Source organism: Notothenia rossii, assembly GCF_949606895.1.
Source record: "Notothenia rossii genome assembly, chromosome: 5".
Taxonomy (NCBI): Eukaryota; Metazoa; Chordata; class Actinopteri; order Perciformes; family Nototheniidae; genus Notothenia; species Notothenia rossii.
The window spans coordinates 40,343,418-40,365,864 of NC_136903.1; the positions used below are offsets into that span (position 1 = coordinate 40,343,418).

General features: G+C 40.9%; 1 protein-coding gene across 2 annotated transcripts in view; it reads left to right on the forward strand.

Annotated features, from left to right (window-relative positions):
• Window positions 1-2,553: 2,553 nt before the first annotated feature.
• Window positions 2,554-22,447, forward strand: part of LOC307040239 (uncharacterized protein) — a gene marked incomplete at both ends in the record, with an annotated part of 31,688 nt that continues 11,794 nt past the window's right edge. Inside the window, 3 exons of one of the 2 annotated variants that reach the window (XM_079682894.1) lie at window positions 2,554-2,668; window positions 3,059-3,119; window positions 3,205-3,286. In XM_079682894.1, coding sequence (XP_079539020.1) covers window positions 3,219-3,286 — 68 coding nt within the window. Of the gene's footprint in view, window positions 2,669-3,058; window positions 3,120-3,197; window positions 3,287-22,447 lie in introns of those variants that run through there. The other variant, XM_079682893.1, reaches the window with a different exon arrangement.

Genomic DNA, 22,447 nt, shown 5'->3' on the forward strand with positions numbered 1-22,447 from the left:
ATATCATGGTCGATAGTATCAAATGCAGCACTAAGATCGAGCAAGACAAGAATAGAAACAAGTCCCTTGTCTGAGGCTATTAGAATGTCATTTGTGACTTTAACCAGAGCTGTCTCTGTGCTATGATGTGTTCTAAAGCCAGACTGAAAATCACTAGTTTACTATCTAGTGTAATATTAGAACTTACGTTTCCGGGAGCTGTTGATAACACTATACTGGTCAAAGGCAAGAGGTCATTGATTTTGTTTCTAAGAGTAACAATTTTATTGTTAAAAAAGCACATAAAATCATTCCTACTGAGTGCTATGGGAATAGAAGGCTCAGTCGAGCTGTGGCTCTCTGTCAGCCTGGCTACAGTGCTGAAAAGAAATCTTGCATTATTCTTATTCTCATCTATTAATGAAGAGTATTAGGCTGCTCTCGCTTTACGCAGTGCTTTCTTATATTCATTGAGAGTAATATGCCAAATTAAACGAGATTCTTCAAGTTTAGTGGAACGCCATATCCTTTCAAGTTGTCTCGACTTTTGCTTTATTTTGCGGGTTTCGGCATTATGCCATGGAGCTAATCTATGTTGTTTTATTTTCTTCTTTTTCAAAGGAGCAACAGAGTCTAATTTTATTCGCAGCGCATCTGTAGCACTATCAACAACATGATCAATTTGGGGTGGTGTACATTTTGTATAAGTTTCCTCCCTTACATACAGACATGCTATCTAGTTAAGTATTGGTGGAATCTCTTCCTTAAATTTGGCTATAGCACTAACAGATAGGTTTCTGCTGCAGGAGCTTTTGGCTAATGCTTTGTAGTCTAGTAACAGTACTTCAAAAGTTACTAAGAAATGGTCGGATAAAGCAGGATTATGCGGTTCGACTAATAGTTGCTCAATTTCAATACCATAAATCAGAACAAGGTCAAGAGTGTGATTATAGCAGTGGGTTGGTTTATTTATACTCTGACAGAAACCAACAGAATCTAATATAGAGTTAAATGCAACAGTGAGGCTATTTTTATCATCGTCAACATGAATATTAAAGTCACCTACGATAATTACTTTATCTGTTTTAAGTACCAAAGTTGATAAAAACTCAGAGAATTCTGATAAGAATTCTGAATAAGGACCTGGTGCACGGTACACTGTAACAAATAAGATTGGCTGCAAAGTTTTCCAGGTCGGATGCGTAAGACTAAAAATGAGGCTTTCAAAGGAGGTATAATTTAATTTTTGTTTAGTATTGATAAGTAAACTTGAGTCAAAGATTGCTGCAACTCCACCTCCTCGGCCCGTGCCTCGGGCAATATGAGTATTGATATGGCTGGGTGGAGTGGCCTCATTTATGCTGACATATTCTTCATGTCTCAACCAAGTTTCAGTGAGACAGCATATATCAATATTATAATCTGATATTAAATCATTTACCAGTATTGCTTTAGATGCTAGAGATCTTATGTTTAAGAGACCACATTTAATCTTCCTGTTTTGTTGCACTGTAGTAGTTTTTACATTTACTTTTATTAGGTTATCATGTATGACACTTCTATTAGGTTTTACCTTAAATTGTCCTTGGGCAGACACACACACCGTTAATATTGGGTATTTTATTGGGTTCGGGATTCCTATGGATGACTGCCTAGGACAGAGGCGCGGGAAGGTATTTTGAGTGGGGGTGCTGAGGTGCTGGACTCCAGTGAACACTATTACGGGCACTATAGAGCACGCACAAAAAAACTCCCCACACGCAAACACACAGTAAACCCGCGACTGTTACAATGAAGGCTCGATAATCAGCTCACGGTATATAGGCAGGGGTAAAGTGCTATTTTTTACGAGTGGGGAGTGGACCTCACCTCCTCTAGGGGGCTCCGGGGGGATGGTCCCCCGGGAAGATTTTTTTTAAATATTGAAGTTAAAAGCATCAATCTGGTGCACTTTGAGAGCAACATTAAGAGATCTATGGATACATCTCTCAACACCCAGATGAAACACAACTGTAAGCAGATGTTCTTTTTCTTTATGGATATTTTACAAATCACTCCCCTTTCAAACTGTATTCTTGTTTTACTGCCATATAGTATTTCATAACCGTTTTTCCTTTATTCTCTTATTTTTTTTATAACTATAATGATCATATGAAGGTGTGCCGCGGAAATAATCTTTTGAATAATTTTTTACCAAACCGTTTGAGACCCACTGAGATAACTTAGACTAAAGTTAACTATCTAAACACTCAGAGAGTCCTTTAGCTCACCTGAGCCCCTCAGTCTGAGAGGAGAGCTCTCCTCCAGCTTGTTGTGGAACAAACAGCTCCGTATGTCCGTTAGTGCAGCTAGCTAACCAGATGCTAACAACACGGTCCCTGCTGCTGGCACCGGTCCCTCTCTCTCTCCCCCTCTCTCACACACACTAAATGCGCTATTTCCGCACACACACAGAGCCGCGAGCTTGAATGACACAAGCACACTTTTATTTCCATGCAACTCTCTGATTAGTCTGGTGCAGCGCCGTATAGACTGAGAGTTACGTCGTCTCCGTTCACTCCAATGGACCACTTTGTTACAGCAATGGCGGATCGTGGAGCCTCTCAATCGTTCCCCGGAAGTTAGCGCCAAGGCTAGCAGCGCAGTAGAGTTGCAGCATAATAGACCGTTCGTGACGGACTTTTGAAAGGTAAGAAGAAGTTTAAAGATTTATATTGCGGATATTATCAGTACATCTCATTCAAATTAACATGTGTATTAAAGGATGTCAGTGGATTATCCCTAAATTAGTAGATTTAGGGAACGTTTACAGATAACAGATAAAGCTAAGATAACGGATCAAGTTAGCAACACAAGTTGAACAGCCTTTTAATTGTAAATTCCGTTCTCTTAATGTCATTTCGTCCAACATTGTTGAATTAGAGAAGAGGGGCTTCTAAACGGGATTGTATGCGGGGGTGGAGGGAGTTAAATATTAGATAAATATAACTTTGGTGCGTGTAAGAGTGAGTGTTTTTAGCAGAGCTATATTGTGTCCTTGTGATTATGTTGATTATTACCTGTCTGTATAATGTTGCAGCTCAGCGGATTTTGGATTGATGGCAAAGGGAGAGGGACTTAAGTGAGAGTGAAAACACAAGGTAAGTTTAATACTGTTTTATAATAAACATGTATTCTATCACTGTATTATATAAGTAATCTTGTTACTAACCTACTGTATGGCAGGTGGAGGGGCAGTGATGTTACAGGTGGAGGAGCAAAACTGCAAAACTGCAAGACTGCAAACTCACAAGACAGAGAAATCAAAGTTTGTTCTCCAGAGAAGAGGTTGATTTAACTTCAATTTTTTATTTCATATTTTCTAAAGATGTAGAAATGGCACAAAAAAAACTTGAGAGGTGTAACCAAGACAACTGTAACAACATGAGTACAGAGCCACTAAGGTTTTTCAAGTCCCTCTCTTACTCCATTTTGCCAACCCAAACTTCCAGGTACATGACGGGACACCTTGCTTGTTTTTGTTGTTTGCGCTCCTCTGGCTGGGTGCTGGCAGGTGGAGGGCAGTGATGTTGGCAGGTGGAGGGGCAGTGATGTTACGGGTGGAGGGGCAGTGATGTTACGGGTGGATGGGCAGTGATGTTAGCTGGGTGCTGACAGGTGGAAGAGCAATGTTTAGTCCAAATATTTCCATTGCAACGACTAATGGAAATGATTGCAGCTGTGGATCTGTTTGGGGGTTGCTGGATGTGGTAGCTTGGCTGCTGTTGTTCCTTTTCACCGTTTTGGATTGGCTCTTGCTTCCAAAATGGCCATCTTTTAATTTTTTTTTTTTTCTGTCATTTCTGATTTGTTTGGCCTCAATTCTCAGCCTCAGCCGTATTAATCTTTTTACGAGTTTTTGTTGTACTCCACAGCATGACGGCAGCCTGCTAGAGAGGGCCTGAGCTTCTTTCTCCAAGACACCCACTGCGTTGGGGAGCTGCATGAGGGAGGAACCAGTCTTGGACCTAAATAGTTCCTCAATCTGGTGAATGAAGTCAAAGGCTTCTTGGGAGGGAAGACAAAGAGCACCTGCCTTGAAGTCTTTTAAGACCACACCTTATCTCCCCAAGGCAATTTCCCATCCAATAGGTGTGCTATATAGGTGTGTATAACCCTTTCTCCTGTCTGTTACTCCCTCTTTCAGCACAAGAACCAGAGGGGGATTCAATGGAGCCTGAATACCTGCATTGAGACCCTCACCCTGCACCCTGAGTCTCAACTCTGTGTTTTTCAAGCCTTTCCCTGTTTTTTTGTATTAAACAAAACATTAAGCTTTCCCAATGGTGTGGTTTTCGTTTTGTGAAAAAGTGCAAATGCAGTGTTTGTATATAATATCCTCACATATTTTGTTGCTGTTGGTCGTGAAATTGCTCCTGCTGACTTGAGCCAGCCATTTTTTCCTCCGCTCTGTGTCAGTGGGGAAGCCGTACATTCATACTCCTTTCTCGGAGCGATTTGAGCATCCCCAGGCAGCACAGCAAACCATGGTGGCGACTAGGAGGCAGCACAGCAAACCAGGACAACACGGAGGAAAAGGCACAGACAAACTGCATGATATGCTATTCAATTTTTATTGAATTCCATGTATTTGCAATGGATGTTCCTAAAACAACACATTTAACATCATCATCATGCTGCTGCTGCTGCTGCTAGTCCTTTGATAGTCACCTGTCGGTCTCCTGTCCTTTCTGAAAGCCATAAAGATGACATTAGTCATTTCGATAACTTGTGTCCTCAATTACCATGGGATTACTGAAACTACCATGAATTTAAGAAAATGGTAGAAATTAATCTAATCTGAATTTTGAAGCATTCCTTTAGATCCCCTCCCTCTAAATATATCAATAAACATTAGAAAGTGATGCTCCTGACTACTATACAAGTTTAAGAAGATAATATTGGTTTGAAAGAATTCAAAGCTATAAATAAACAGCAACAGGCTCTTTAACCAAGGCACTGTTAGCCTAACATGTAAACTAGTTGTTCACACTAATCCTAATATTATCACTTAATATTAGCAAATTCAATTTTATTTTTTAAAACATATTGATGAAAATACATACACATATCGATTTGTTGTATAAATATTGCAAATCAAAACCTTTATTCACTAATAATTACCAAAAGTCGAAGTTCTATCTCCTGTTATCAATGCATTCACATTGCCCGCCATGAACTTCCGGGGAACGATTCTCGTCTGCATGAACCACGTGACGATAACCGTTTTTGGACTTCCACTGTCGTAACTCTTCTATCTATACGGCGCTGGTCTGGTGTCTTGCCTCTGTTGCATTCACTGAACACGGGAAATTACAGTCATACCGTCCTTTCTAGTGTCTTGATGAGGTTGACGTAAAGCACGGTTAATGTATTATATTATTGAGGTAGAATTGTCCGGGGCTACAGAAAAAACATTCGGGGCATGCCAAAATATTATTTTACCAACAATGTGGAATTTATTGGCTACATATTACACAGATTATGCACAGCGGGAGCAGCAATAACCGTCAAATAATAATTCAGACAGGGGAGCTCCGCACCCCCTGCCTGCCGCTAGGGGGTGCTGCAGCGCCCTCAGCACCCCCCTTCCCGTGCCCATGGCCTAGGAGAGAGCGCAGAGAAGCGTGTAAGACTGCGACTCTGCCTCCTGGTCTTAACTCCAGTTTGTCATGGATTAACTCCACAAAGCCCTGAAATGTTTGCAGAAATGAGATTTGCACCTTCCAAAGTAGGATGAATGCCGTCTCTCTTAATCAGACCAGGTTTTCCCCAGAAGGCTGTCCAATTATTTACGAAGCCCACATTGTTTGCTGGGCACCACCAAGACAACCAGCGCTGAAATGATGACATGCGGCTATACATGTCATCATTGATCAGATTGGGGAGGGGACCAGAGAAGATTACGGTGTCCGACATTGTTTTAGCATAACTACACACCGACGCCACATTAAGTTTGGTGCATTCTGATTGGCGTAAACGAACATCATTACCACCGACGTGAATAACCATCCTACTGTATTTACGTTTATTTTTAGCCAGCAGTCTAAGATGCGCCTCAACGTCGCCTGCTCTGGCCCCCGGAATGCATGTGACTGTGGACGCTTCGGTCTCTAAATTCACGTGTCTCATAATAGAGCTACCAATAACCAGAGTTGGCTTCTCAGCGGGTGTCTCGCTGAGTGGGGTATATCTGTTAGATACGTGAACGGGTTGGTGGGGACCTGCGGGTTTCGCGTTATGCCCCTTCTGAACAGTCACCCAATCTCCCTGCTGCTGGGGAGTTGCCGGGGGACGGCTAAGAGGAGCTACCTTTTGCCGGTCCGCACCGGCTAACATGGGCTTTACTGTAGCTGAGTTATTTTCTAAGATTCGGAGCCGGGCTTCTATGGCTATGATTCCCGCCTCCAACCTAACAACTATACTACATTTAACACATGTATCGGTACCAGTAAAGGAGGTAGGGAAGTAACCAAACATGAGATAGTTAGAGCAGGAAATAGCACCCGAGGGTGGGGAAAGAGCCATGGCTAGCTATCAAGCTAAAGTAGCTACCGTTAGCAAACCCGAAAAGAGTGTAGGCAACTGTGGAGTTACAGTCGCTAAGAGAAGGAGAGTTTGTGAGTGCTTAAGCTGTAGTAACGTGTGATTACAACGTCAGGCAGTTGCCGTGATCAAGAGTTTTAAAACGATCGATTAAGTTAAGATAATAAGCTATCAGCAACAGAACAGGCACACGGGATACCCGGAGATGACAACGACAACCGGAAGTTACAACATGCTTACCGCAATAGTGGTCCGTGCATTATCAGGGTGGGGAATGGTTTGCGCTGTCCTAATCTGCTTTCTGTTAGCTCCACTATCAGCCTGATCGCATGCTTCTTGACATGAGAGCAGTTTCCCAGCGGAGTGAAGAAAATACATGAACCTCACGGGACTCACTCCTCAGTTTATACCGTGTTTTGTTTCAATTCATGTATCATTTAGTTACAAATATGTGATATATCTGAACAACAAAGTGGTCAAAAATCATTTTATTCATTTTTTGGAAACATTTTCATGATCGCTTTTTTCGTTTTACATGTTCATTTATTGTCATTTCCATTCAGTCAGTCATTAAGTGCTATTAAAATGTTAATTTGCTACATATCCAAACAAATAAACAAAGTGTGCAATCCAATGAATGTTAATCTAACTGGGTTTTGATAGATAACATATCTCTTTTTCTTCTCTCAATTATTTTATTTCTATTGCGCACTCTAATCAATATTAATCAAACTATTGTTCGTTTATACATTTTAAAATGGCGTTTATCTTTTTTGAGAATTAGTTCTTATTTCATTTTATTTATTTGGGTATACAACAGATGATACAAATGTTTGTGTCAGTAAATGTGTACTAACAGAGGCGGGGGTGTGTGTGGAAACAACGGGGACAGAGCTGGCTGCTGTCAGACGATCAGCTGTGCGACGTCATCACAAACGGACGTCGCTTCATGTGACGCTCCGGAGGAAAGAACGTCCCATTGCTCTTAAAACTCAGGTTGCGTTCGGATAGTTTAAAAGTCAGCTCCTAAATTCTAACCCTATCTCCTATTCCTTGACCTCTGAGTGAAACGTCACGGGGTTAAGGGATAGTGGATAGGAGAATTCAAAAGGATTTAGGAGAAGAGACTGCGGTACTTTAGAGAATCCGACTGCACTTTCACTATCCCACGTGTTTATGATGCGCCAGCGGACGTCATAAATGTGCGTCGGCTGCTGTGGGGAAACTATAGAAACTACAGTTTCCTAGACAGCGGACTACAACATGGATGTATAATAAGAACGACGGACTCATCTAGAGACTCTGCACCGTGCTCTGACGCTCCTGCGTTATGCTTTATGAACAACAGAGAAACATATTCTTCATGACCAAAGTTGGAATTGAAGTAAAAAAGTGAAACTTATGCTCGTCACCCACTCCCCTCTGGTCCACATTAATACAAATGATGCCGATTGTATGAACTATGAAAAGATCTTAAAATCAATACAAATGTATTTATTATAAACGTTAGTCACCTATCACTGTGTATATCACCATTCAAACATCTTTTAAAAGTTGAACAAACCCCATACAGCTCAGTGAAATGTTGACTTTATTTGATAATTTCAGTAAAAACTAACGTTCATATGTCTGTTTTTGATTATAATACTGATGAACGTTCAAAACAAAGCACTTTGGCAACTTACCACATACGTTTTAAAATGCTTAATAAGCACCGTAACTTTCAAGATATCATTTCTCCGTCATAATCGTTTGTGTCCGTGAACGGCCGACTGTTGTGTGACGTCAAATGCTGCGGCTGCAGCATTTTCTCCTCTCCTTTCGGTTAGGGAGGTCCAGTGGTTCCTAAGCTAAAGGAGGTTATAAAGGAAGTTTGAAACCTCCTTTCCTATCATTCTGGAGAATTCGAACGGCACTTATCATGGCTGCCACTGAGGGACTTCCGGGTCATTTCACTCGGTTAGGAAGGTTCCTAAGCGAAATGGACTATTCGACCGCAACTTCATTTCCCTGCTTCTCGTGGTTTCCTTGCATCTCTCCATGCTTCCCTGGTGGGAGGGACTAGTCGCAGGGAAACGACGCAAGTGAGGGACGCAAGGAATCGATTTAACCGAAGTGAGAATGGCCCATAGAGAGAAGAGTTACGACAACGGAAGTTCAAAATGCTTGATCGTAACTTGGTTCAGGGAGACTCAATAGTTCCTCGGAAGTTCGTGGTGGGACATTTGAATGCATGATTACCGGAGATAGAACTACGATTTTTGGTAATAAGTAGTGAATAAAGGTTTTTATTTGCAATATGTATACAACATATCGATTTGTATGTAGTTACATCAATATTTGAAAAAGTTAAATTTGCTAATATTTGAGGATTAAGATAAAATAAGAAGTACTTTATTGATGCCAATTTGGGAAATGTTTGCTTTGCAGCAGCAAAAGACAAGGCATTGTATATAAGACAGTTAAAAGACTAGAATTAAACAATCGAAAAATGTAAACATCTCAAATAGAAATAAAATTGCAGAAAAATATACATAGTGTGAACAGCTATCTTACCTGTTAACATATACATGTTAGGCTAACGTTGCCTTGGTTAAAGAGCCTGTTGCTGTTGTTTATTGCTTTGAATTGTTTAAAACAAATATTATCTTCTTAAACTTGAATGGTAGTCAGGATTATCACTTCCTAATGTTTGATATATTTAGAGGGATGGGAAGGAAGGTTTCAAAATTCAGATTAGATTCATTTCTACCATTTCTTTAATTCATGGTGGTTTCAGTAACCCCCTGGTAATTGAGGACATAAGTAATCTAAATGACTAATGTAATCTTTATGACTTTCAGAAAGGACAGGAGACCCACAGGTGCCTATCAATGATTGTCAACTGACAGTAAATAAATGGAATTCAATAAACATTGAATAGCATGTCATGCAGTTTGTCTGTGCCTTTTCCTCTGTGTTGTCCTGGCATATAGTCTCCCCCATGGTTTGCTGTGCTGCCTGGGGATGCTCCAATCGCTCAGAGAAAGGAGTATGAATGTACGGCTTCCCCACTGACACAGAGAGGAGGAAAGAATGGCTGACTCAAGTCAGCAGGAGCAATTTAACTATAACAAAAGACAACAACAGCAACAACATATGTGAGGGGATCATATTTTTCACAAAACTAAGACCACATTGGGAAGCTTAATGTCTGTTTAATCAAAATAAGGAACAGGGAGAGGCTTGCAGAACTCTGGGAGTTGAGACTCAGGTGCAGGGTGAGGGTCTCATTGCAGGTCTTCAGGCTCCATGGAGTCCCCCTGGGGTTCTTGTGCGGAAAGAGGGAGACAGGAGAAAGGGTTAGATACATCTAGCAACCTATAGGATTGGAAATTGCTGACCTATTTTAAACTTACCTTGTGTTTTCACTCTCACTTAAGTCCCTCTCCTTTTGCCATCAATCCAAAATCAGCTGAGCTGCAACATAATACAGGCAGGTAATAATCAACAGAATCACAAGGACAATATGGCTCTGCTAAAAACACTCATCCATAAGTTACGTTTTTGTTTATTGTTTGGAAGTCTCAAATATGCACTCTAAATCCATATCAATAGCGATGTATCACAAAAATAGCTCTCTTCCTTATTATTGTGATTAAGTTAACGTTAACTATTATACTTGCTTGAACTCCAAGATGGATATCCTCATTTCACCACCCACTACAATCACACGCCCCATAAATGTTATATTTAACTAATGTAACTCCCTCCACCCCGGATAAAAGCACGTTAAGAAGCCCCTTTTCTCTAATTCCACAACGTTGGAGGAAATAACATAAAAAGAACAGATTAATAGGCTGTTCATGGTTAACGTGTGTTGCTAACTTTATCCGGTATCCTAGCCTAATCTGTTATCTGTAAACGTTAAATATACTGATTTAAGGGATAATCCACTAACATCCTTTAATACACATAGTTAATTTGATTCAGATGTTCTTATAATATCTGCAATATAAATCTTTAAACGTCTTCTTACCTTTAAAAGTCCATCACGAACGGTCTATTATGCTGCAACTCTACTGCGCTGCTAGCCGCAGATCCTCTCAATAGTTCCCCGGAAGATAGCGGCAAGCTAACTTCCGGGGAACTATTGAGAGGCTCCATGATCCGCCATTGCTGTAAAAAACTGGTCCATTGGAGTGAACGGAGATGTCGTAACTCTTCTATTGTTTTGTTTAATGTATACCACGTTTATCTAGGCCCTTTTTGTTTTGTGTTATGTATGTCACACTGTGGGAAACGATATTTCGATATTTCTGGATGTATAACACATGTAGAATTTTTGACAATAAAGCTGACTTTGACTTTCGCGCGCTTATATATATTATATATATTTTAACAAAGCATTTCATTTTAGCCACATTTAATTTAACTAGAAGTCATGGCTATGTCAATTAACAGTCTGATATCGTTTTACAAAGATGACAAGAAGAGTGTAGATAGAGGAGAGAACCACTAAAAGTTAGGACACGTAAAACAGTGCAGCCTAGATGAAGGTGTGCTTACCGGTGTTGTCAGGGCTAGCATGAGGGACAAGGTTTATAGTCTCGGTGAGTAGTGTATTTATTCACATTAATGACATTAAAGAGCAACTTCCAGGTTAAAGACACCTGTGAATAAATGTGTAGGAAAATGATGAATACACTAGATTTTCAAAAAAATATACAGAAATATACACTACAGTGACATCTGGCTTCGTTTTTGTAAGAAATTTTCACTTCCAAATAAAAAAGCCTCGGCACGTGACCTCCCGCGTGTGACGTAACACGGGGGACACAAGGGGGAGAGCGGCCGGTGTAACGTATTAATAAACATGGATCCCAATGCTAGTTTCGACACAGAAGACACAGAAGAAGTTGAACATGAATATTCGAATGCATATGACGGACCACAACCTTATAATTATGAGCCTGCTAGGCGTCCAAGAGACCAGGAGCAGCCAAGGATTAGAAGAAATAACGGCCATCGGAGAGAAATTGAGCTATGGTGTGAGGAGAACCAGTGGAGAACTGGGCAGCTATCTTGGTGAGTGACCGGCGTTAGCTACAGAATGTTAGCTAACGTTACATCACAACATTGTGAAGTTCGCTATCATATATCAGGCTATAACTAAAGTAACATTGATAATATAGTAACGTTACTGTTGATACTGATCCATAACAGAAACTAATGCGCAAGTATCAGCCGTATCTCGCGTTACCCAATGCAAATCCACACTATGTTACGTTGCTGTACCGGAGGGGAGAGAGAGAGCAGGGAAGGAGGGGGGGGGGGGGCGGGGAGAGCAGCGAAGGGGGGGAGAGAGATGTAATACGGTTTCCTGATAAACGTTTTGTTTTGTAAGTGCTTGTGTGGGGAAGCCAGCCCATGACCTCAGCTGTGGAGAGCATGTGCTGCAGGGAGGTGGATCCCTTCTGGGCCCTGGAGGAGAACCTCACCCCCAGACCAGACATAACATGCCTGACACTGCACCCAGGCTTTGAAGCATGCTGTCTGAATCCCTTTGTGCTACAGATAGCCTACATGAACTTCAGGCAGGAGCATGGCCCGCTTCAGGCCAGCAGACATGAGTATGTTTAGATTACAATTAAAAAGATAAATACTATTAAAGATAATACAGTTGCTATTGACCCCGAGTGTTTAGCAGGTTTCCAAACCCAGAACCTGTAGATTATATACTATATAATACTTGTTGATGATGTTAACAAGGCTATCAAGTTTACTTGTAGATATTGTGTCCCTATCACCAGATAATTACCGCTACACAGCTTACAGGCAGGTCATCCGCTGGGCCTATGGAGTTCTAGGCAGGCACATTAGGAAGCCCTTACCCTCATGTGTTGTGTCTGCCATCAGAAGACAGTTCCCAGAAGAAGGAGGAGGAATTTACAAAGGTTTTGAGTGGCCTCATTTTGGTGACGATCAATAAAATTAATCACAATCATAGTGTGTTCGCACTATGTGTTCGCAGACACATGCATTTCCAAACATTTTGTCTACCTATGCTGTAAATGTGGTATTTTTTCAATTTACACAAATAAACATTGATTGATTGATTGATAGATAGTGTCTTTTCATTAATAACCACCAAAATACGTTATTTGAACACTCTTCTCGATCGATTTACAACAAAAAAATAGTATGGCCCGCCCTAATACACCAATGCAGTTTTTAAAGATATACATTTTTCAACACAGAATCCTTTACCAAATTACACCATATCCAATCATTGCAGTTATTGTTTATTGAATTAGATTACCATGACCTCAACATAATTATGTAGAGTACAAGTCCACAGCCAAGAAAATGTTACTACTTCTTAGTTTTTGCAACACTCTGTAAATATACACAACTTTATAATAAAATGCACACATTTTAAATATAAATAGAATATGTTTATATATTAATATGTTCATGTGTGGGGAATCTCACTGGACAGCAGCAAGGGAGACCTCTAAGCGAGCCAACAAGTTGGATGAAGAAGGTGTTGAAATTGCTGTGTGTAGAAATGGATTTCTTCTCAAAGGTTGATTAAAAAATATTTGTAGATAATCTGAAGCCTTACCTTCAATATGATTTGTTCTCACTATTTTTATTTATTTTTTAAAAGCTTTAAATATGTATAGAGGATAAATATTTGCCTATCCGATGTTTCTCCAAAAAGAGTTCCAGAGTGCCTCATTTTTGGCAATGGACGTAAAAGCAAAGCACTACCTTTACAGACAAAATCTTGTGATGTGTTAATGAGCTGTCTCTGAAAATGTCACAGCAGAATCCACGATGTAGACTTTAAAGCTTGGATAAAGCGCTATAGAAGTACAGCATAAGTACGGTCCCGTGCATTGTTCAGAGGGGTGAGGTTGAAAATGCATGGACTCATACGAGCCCTCATTACCCCTCCAAGTTCAGGTGAAATCAGTAGTGTAGTGGTGAATCCAAATCAGCGCATGGAAACGGCAGCACCCGCTCTTGGGAAAAAGGTCATCGTACCCATCAAATGGAGCCCAGAGGACAACAGAGTTTATGCGCCTGCAGTTAGCACTGCCAGCACTCAAAGGCCGGTGGTCTTTGACACGAAGGGGGACTGGGAGCGCGAGAAACGGCTCTATGTTCATTCTGTCACAAGGCACGCGAAGGAGCAAATAAAGAAGTAAAAGGTAATGTAATGTAATTTGACCTGGCTTGGACAAAAGCCCACTCGCCACGTCAAGGTGCAGGTCATGGGTGGGAAAAACAGTTGTGTGGGGCACTAAGACCAGCCACAAGGGAGTGTGGTGTGTGTGTGTGTGTGTGTGTGTGTGTGTGTGTGTGTGTGTGTGTGTGTGTGTGTGTGTGTGTGTGTGTGTGTGTGTGTGTGTGTGTGTGTGTGTGTGTGTGTGTGTGTGTGTGTGTGTGTGTGTGTGTGTGTGTGTGGGGGGGGGGGGGGGGGGCACTAAGACCAGCGTCTTAGTGCTGCTGGTTTCACACTAATTTCCTGTGTTAAACCGGGAATGCCGTGCCAGATAAAGGCCAACTGCCTCATCCTTGGCGATCTCCTGGCAGGAAGTGGAAAGGGGGGCAGGGGCAGTGGAGAAGGTTGACCTTCCTACATGTTTGTTTCCCAGATGACATTTGTAAGGAAGTATGTAATCAGTGGATTGCTTTGTTAAGATACATTTGCAATAAGCAGAACTGGATTTCCCAACCCGTTCAGATTTGCATAGTTGAGTCTGTGTTTGTGTATGGTATAAAAGGATACTACAGGTGTATCCCTGTTGTGCATTTTGGGGGAAGACCAAAGAGATTGGTATGTGTGTGGGAGTGGGTGGATAGCCCAGGGAAAAGATAAGTACAAACGCATACATATGTGTGACAGCGAGAAACCACAGACAAGAGGAAGAGCAGTTAAAGGGCAGGAAAGAACAGTAAGGATGTGTGTGGCTGTTTTCTACTCTGTATGTGTGTGTGTGTGTGTGTGTGTGTGTGTGTGTGTGTGTGTGTGTGTGTGTGTGTGTGTGTGTGTGTGTGTGTGTGTGTGTGTGTGTTAGAGATGTTCAGTGTGTGTGTGTGTCTGTCTGACTTCGTGTGTGTGTTTGTGGTAAAGAGGTTCAGTGTGTGTGTGTGTGGTAGAGATGTTCAGTGTGTGTGTATGTGTCCCTGTCTGACTGTGTTTGTGTGTGTGTGTGTGTGTGTGTGTGTGAACATATGTAGTATAAACATCCAGTGTTTGTGTGTGCGTGTACCAGTCTGTCTGTGGGCGTGTCTGCTCTGATTAGATGATGTCACTCAGATGTGTGGCCCCAATCTGCCCAGCAACACCATGGTAACCAACTGCAGCAGAGTCCCATTAAGAATGCATTGAGGATTATATCTGACAATTTTGTCACCTGTTCAAAAACTATGGCTCCTATAAAAAATGTACCAGACCGTGAGCATCAGGGAACCCCAATGAACTGATAGATGTTTGTTTTTTGGGGTTTTGTGTGTAATGTGGAGATGGGAGCAGTTTGTTTAAAGTGTACTTCTTTCTGGTCAGAAGAAAGCTCCGGACAAATTTAACATGGGAGTCTATTGGGAGCTAGGTGGACCTAGGAGGCATTTTGTTTAATTTTATTGCTGAGTTATTTTTTTATTTTTCAACGTAGGAGAGGTTTTCCTTCAATTCAAGCATACAATTATGTCTCAGGAGTGTAGGGTTTGGGAATTATGGCAGTTTAAAGAAGAAGATGTAAGGCAAATTTCAAGCTGTCCTCCACTCTAGCTGTGACATCACACACTCTAAGCCAGGCCTATTCAACTGGCGGCCCGCGGGCCAGATGCGGCCCAGAACCAACTCCCGAGTGGCCCAGCCTCCCGTAGCCAAATTCCTACACTAGTACAGACCATGAACGCAACACTCCGCGTTGTATAGAAACCACCAAACCACAACGCAGCACGTTTTTTGAAAGTGCATCTAGTGGTGCTAGTAACGGTGGTCCTATGATAGCAACTCTAAAACATGTCTCTCTCAACTCTGAAGCGTAAACAGAGACAAAACGGTCATTGATCTTGTGGAGCAGATCCAAGTCAAGCTGGAACTTTTCGCGACCGACTTGAGCATGGGTCGGATGCTGCATTTTCCGACGCTCCCCAAACACATCACATTTCCGGCACAAATCACGGATGTGATGACAGATTTCATTGCGAGGTTGAAAGAGAACTTTGCCGGTCGATTGGATGGACTTGCTCTGCCCACAGAGGTGATGATGGGCTTTGCCAGAGACCCCTTCACTGTTGCAATAGAGGGGGACGTATCAACCAGAGCAAAGGAAGTGGTCCCCTCCCCTGCATCGACAAGGGGAAATATACACTGGAACTTATTGACATGCAGCGCACTAACGGGCCAGCGAAGTTTTGGAGTGATGTCAAAAAACAGCAGTTCCCTAACGTTCAGAAAGTAGCGATCTGTGTGCTCAGTATGTTTGGATCAACATACACATGTGAATCAAGCTTTTCACACATAAACTCAATCAAAAGTAGCACTCGCTGCTCCCTGACTGACAGCACTCTTCACCAATGTCTTAGGATTGCATTGACATCCTATGAGCCAAAAATCACTGCTCTTGTTCAAAACTAAAAATGTCCCTTCTCCCATTGAGAAAGTCAGCGATGACAAATCACAAATGAGGTGATAGTAAGCACCTATTTACTATAGTAGACGTGTACTGTAGTATTCATTCATATAGTTACCCGTATCCCTTGTTATGGGTTTGTGCACTGAAGGGTTTGACAGTTCTTTCTGTATTCATTTAAATGCACTTTTAATGTGTCTGGGTCAAATGTGACCAAAACGTATGATTTTTTTGTTATTACTTGAAAAGTGAAAAAATAGTATTACTACAGTACTACCTCTTTGTGTTGCATTGGAGCTCTTTAGCTGTTTTTTTTGTATGTGAGGACATTTATTAAGACTGCTATTATTGTATTCATTAAATGCACTTTGTGATGTGCCTGGTTCAAAAAATAACCTGAATATTTGACTTCTAAAGCAAACAAATGTAATGCTACAACTGTGCACTTTTTTTCAGATTCTGTTAAATTAATGCTAATTTGTTGTGTTCGTATGCACTTTTTGACGTACCTTTGTTAGATGAACAATGAATAAAAGTTGCATGTTTTTCATCGCAGTAATATGTGTTGGTTTAAAATGTGTCACTACCCGCTTTTTACAGGCCGCTGAATATCTGGCCCAGCTGAATTTTGTAGTTATAAAATCTGGCCCAACTGAATGTGTAGTTGAATAGCCCTGCTCTAAGCCTTAATGAGCTGCGCAATACACACTAATGTTAAAATCTGAAGAGAGCATCTTTACCAAGCTCCAAACTAAATATCTCAAAAGCGTCCAAGATATAAAGGAGGAGCTTGACGCTCGTCAACTATCAGCAGGAGGGCGGGGGAGCCTCGCTGCGGGGAAGCAGTGTGTGGACCTGTCAGCGCAACTTACATGATGCCGAATTTAACAAACACATTTAAATAATTGGTTTAAACGGAATAATAATAAGGACGATCGTCCGTTTTGTGATTAGTGAGATGAGATCGCTGTCCCTTTAAGAGAGAGAGGGGTGTGGCTTGTGCGTGTGTGTTTGTGGATGGTAGAGCGACAGTGAGGGAACGTGTGTATGTTTCTGGAAGTGAAACGAGGAAGCAGAAAATAAGAGGTCCGTCTGTGATGTATTTTGTGAAACAGAAGAACAGCTAAATAAATGCAACGGCCTCCCAAGAAGAGCTCGCCTCTCTCCAGTCGTTTAAGCTAAAGTGGGTTAATGAACCTAAAGCTTGTTGCTTCTGCCCTCCTCGACTACGGTCTGGGAGCCGACAGGAAAGTTCAAAACACAGATGGCCAGTCCGCCCCTTTGTAGCATATTATTTCGATGAGAGATGAGCAGATCGCCACTGGGCTTTCAACTAAATACACAGCCACGCATAAACTGCGGCATTTGTACAGCTCCTTATGGGTACTGCAATTAGTGAAGTGCTTTCCTCCGTGGTGAAACGATCAGCACTGCACCAGCGAGGAAAGCGGCAGAAAGTCTCCTGGGCTCAGGAGTTCAACATTTTTAATCTCAATCAGATCCGATCAGATTTTGAAATCCCATTTTTTGTGATCCAGGATCAGACAAGTCGGCCAAATTTTGTCCCTGGAGTTCAAAGCAATTCAGGATAGGATCAACCTGATCCAGATTACGATTTTTCAAGATGACTAGAACCTCAATATCAGTGCTTTAATCCTACCGATCGCCATCTAGTGGACATAAAAAAGAATACAAGGAAGACAAGAGACCACATTGCAGAGACATCTATAATGTCTAATTATATTTTTTTATTTGAAAGGTGATGATAGATGATGGACTTTTTTTTTGTTGAAGATATTTTTACTTTAATCTAAATTACATTTGTGATTGACAATCTTTGCTGTGATATTTTTATGAGCATAAAAATGTATGTCATCAACATTTGGTTGAAAACAAAATAGGCCACCACAAACGTGAGCAAAAATGGAAAAAATAAAATGTATTTGCCATGAAGGCTAAAAATTGTGTATTATTTCAGTCAACAAACGTTGCCATCTTATTTAAATTGAAACATATTTTAAAATAAATTTTACAGTACATTTTGCTCTGGTAATCCACTGGAAATCCACCCCTTTGGTGGGATCAGGATAATCCAGTTGTTTGGGATCAAACTGATCCCAATCCTGTGTTGTTGGTTTGAACTACCCATTTTGAAGATTTGATCCAGATTAAAGCTTGGATTGGATTTCCTGTTCTGATCGGATAACAAAGTGATCCTAATTCTGTTTTTTGGTTTTGAACTCCCCAAAATCCAAATCTGATTTGATCAGATAGGGATTAAAAGTTTTGAACTCCTGGGCCCTGGAGATAAAGAGAGCGGGGCTGCGTTGCGTGCATGGCTTCCTTCTGCAGGTAACGGGGAGACGCGCTCTGGCGGCGGTCTCGTTCAGGATCCGAAAATACAGTTTAAATATTTTGCACACTTATTCCACTTATTCCTAGTGTACCACTGGTTACGCATTGGCACGCGTGCCAGGGGTTGCTGACCCCTGGATTAGATCAACAGTGTGAATTTCTTATACCTTAGCTGGATCTCTTATGATCCTGATTTTTAAATGCTTTGACTAGTGTTTGCCTTGAAGTAAATCTTTAAACTGCAAGCTAGTTTTGATTTAGTTTGATAAGTGAGATTAACTAATGATTAAATGTTAAAACACATTAGTTTAAAAAACGTTTTTGCTATTATGTCTGTGATTTTACATGTGTTCATTATTATGCTTTTGACAAAAAGATGCTCCAAACACTGGCGAAAGATGATTTTTCTATTGTGATTGGCTGTCTCAATCAGTGTGATTGAATGTTTCAATCTTATTATGTTGTTATTGATGTGATTGTTACTGATGTAATTGATGTGGACTTACACAACATAAGTCCACACTCAAATCTGAAAATGTCCATTGATTTAAGTATTGAACAAATTATTATTAAATTAAGGTTTTTGGTTATCAAAATTGATAAAAAGAGAGAAACTGTCAGGGAATAATTCTGTATACATGTTTACCTTTTGCCCTCTGACGCAGATGCCCAACCTTGGGCCGCAGCTATCTCCCTTAACGAGGGGCCGCACTAGCATTTTGCTGTTGTTACCAGTTTATGACCGGGCAACTTTTGGTCAGAGATAGTTATTGTTGTGGGACACCTGAGCACATCCTTCTCAGGGTGTAGATGACCCCAAGCCATAAGCGACAACAAATGTGATTCAGTTTCACCAGCTGTTTAGTCTATCTATTGAAGAATGTTGATTATTACACTCTGAACTAGTTAAAACCTGGAGCTACAGGAGGATTCTTCAGAATTGATTGTGGCATCTGAACCGTGTGGTCAGACCGTGGCCCGTGACATGTCTTGTGAATTCTCCGGCCGAAGCTCCAAATAAACCGTCAGTGTTTGCCATCAAAGCTCCAGCTCTCCTCGTGTCTCTCTGAGTCCTGACTCTCCATTGCTTCAGAAGTTTCCCCCACAATAGTGACTACATGGGAACAGCTGAGCGAACAGTTTGGTGAAAAACATTCACAATAATTGACTCAGTCTTCCAGCCAGCAGCAGTTTGAAATCTTTCCAGAACATGTACAGTGTGTAACTATGTGTGTGTTTGTTTGATGAAGGTGGTTCCCATGCTGAGGTGAAACCACAGAAGTAAACCTCCATCCTGTTGGTGTGTGGCGACTGAAAGGGGCCAATTCATTCAGCTGCTGTATAGAGCTTCATTTACACACCTCCCACATTCAAACACACATGCTTTTAAAGTCATACCAAGAAGCGTGGTTGTTAAAGGCTCAGTCACTCTAATCAGGGACCAGTAAACCAAAAATTATATTTTGGTGTTTAAAGGCTGAATGGTGATAAAAGATATATATATATAGTTGTTTTTTTTACAGAAACAAAAAGTAGAAAGGAAACCAACCCGGTATCACGGCAAGACGTGAACATGTGACGATTTACCATGCTGGGAGACTTGAAGATGTCAGGATTTCGTCCCTTCAAACGTGACAGTTACACGGTAATGTTAACCCATGTTAGCCAGTGGAGAAATAACCAGAAATGCCAAGCAAATGCTACCCCGAAGTAATGATTTATTTTTTAATAGTCACACTCGATTACGCCGATTTTCTTGTTGCCCCAGCTGATCGACACCTCTTTTAGCAGAAACAAAGGCTAAATTAAAGTATTAAATCGATGTTAATCCATGCGTGTGGATGTGGAATTAACGGACGTGACGTTGTGCGATTGAGTTGCCAGGCAACAGCTTCGGTTCATGTTAATTTACAAACTCTTCAACTACAAGTAGTTATATTTACAAACATGTTATAAGGCCTCACGAAATACTTTGATGCAAATTCAAATGTGAAGGAATGTGTGTATAACAAAATACATCGGTCATAAACAATACTGGAAACAGACGTAGGCAAGATCCTCAGCTCGATGATTGGATGGTTTAGCCGCAATGCATGCTGGGATTTGGTTTTTATGTGATGTGAAATCTGAAAACGTTTTTTAAAATAAAATAATACTTTATTCCGAGTGTGCTTGCTTTTCTCTTTGAAAGTCATCACATAACGGCATTGTCATACACGGTTCGGCTGCATTAAATATTACATATCTGCCGTAGCTCTCTATTTATCGAGCCCTGCTGAGAAGACTTCTAGACAAACAGGAGAACTGCCGCCAAAACTGAAAACGTGACGTGGATCTTAAATATATAAGCAATTAAACAACATCTTACATTTCTTTTCACACAATACGTCTCCTTACAATATCAACACTAATTCGGCTGACTTTTATATTTGATCCAATTGGTAGATAGGCTGTATTTACACCATAACGGTGCACCTGGTGGTTAAAGCACGTTAGTCTTCTCAGCAGGGCTACGGCAGATATGTAATATTTAATGCAGCCGAACCGTGTATTATAATGTCGTTATATGATGACGTTTTCAGATTTCACATCGCATAAACACAAAATCCAAGCATGCATTGCGGCTAAACCATCCAATCATCGAGCTAAGGATCTTGCCTACGTCAGTTTCCGGTTTCGTTTATCACCAATGTATTTTGTTATACACACATTCCTTCACATTTACATTTTAATTTGCATTAAAGTATTGTGTGAGGCCTTACATGTTTTTAAATATAACTACGGTTGTAGTTGAAAAGAGTGTGTAAATTAACATGAACCGAAGCTGTTGCCTGACACCACACACATGGATTAACATCGATTTAATGCTTTAATGTAGCCTTTGTTTCTACTAAAAGAGGTGTCGACCAGATGGGGCAACAAGAACATCGGCGTAATCGAGTGTGACTATTACAAAATAAATCATTATTATATTAATATTGACAATAACAACCGACCGTCGGGGTAGCATTTGCTTGGCATTTCCGGTTATTTCTCCATTGGTTAACATGGGTTAACAATACCGTGTAAATGTCACGTTTGAAGGGACGAAATCGTGACATCTTCACGTCTCCCAGCATGGTAAATCGTCACATGTTCACGTCTTGCCGTGATATCGGATTGAAGGAAACATACCCAGCTACTGTCATGCCGATTCATATTAAAAGAAGTACAAATTCTAAATATTATCCCATTAATTTGTTATTGATATTTACATAAAACAGCTCACTTTTTACATGACTGTATTTGAATATTTGTCAAGAAGCTGTTTAGAGCTAGCGCAAGGAAGTTAAGCAGTTCATAATGTCCTTTATAATATATATTTTTTATTAGGCAATGAACCACAATGGTATGGGTAAACCTGCAACATGTTTTACACATACACACACATACACATATCCTAATTTCTATCACCATGTGTGTGTGGCAGCATTGCATTCATACTCTGCTAACTGAAGCTGGCGCCACGACATAAAGGTATCTTTGAACAATACGTTACTGTGGTCCTTCAGTCGTTTAAGACACCAGCATTTCAGAGATAGAGTTTGGAAATGTACACATTGACCTAAGGATGGCCCACAAATAAATACCATATATCCTCGGGGAACCATTAATGTTAACCCCACCTACTACAGTACACGTTTTATGCAAATCCAGCCACTACTCATAAACGTATTGGATCAAGTGGAGAATTTGATCAGATTGTGGCAGGTCATCATGTAATGTGGTCACAGTGAGAAATCATCAATGCCACTAATTCCCCACATTCATGTACAGTATGTTTATAGTTTCTTCTGAACTTATTCAGAATGCAGAAAAAAGGGTAATCATCTACTACATTTTCTGTTTGGTTTTAA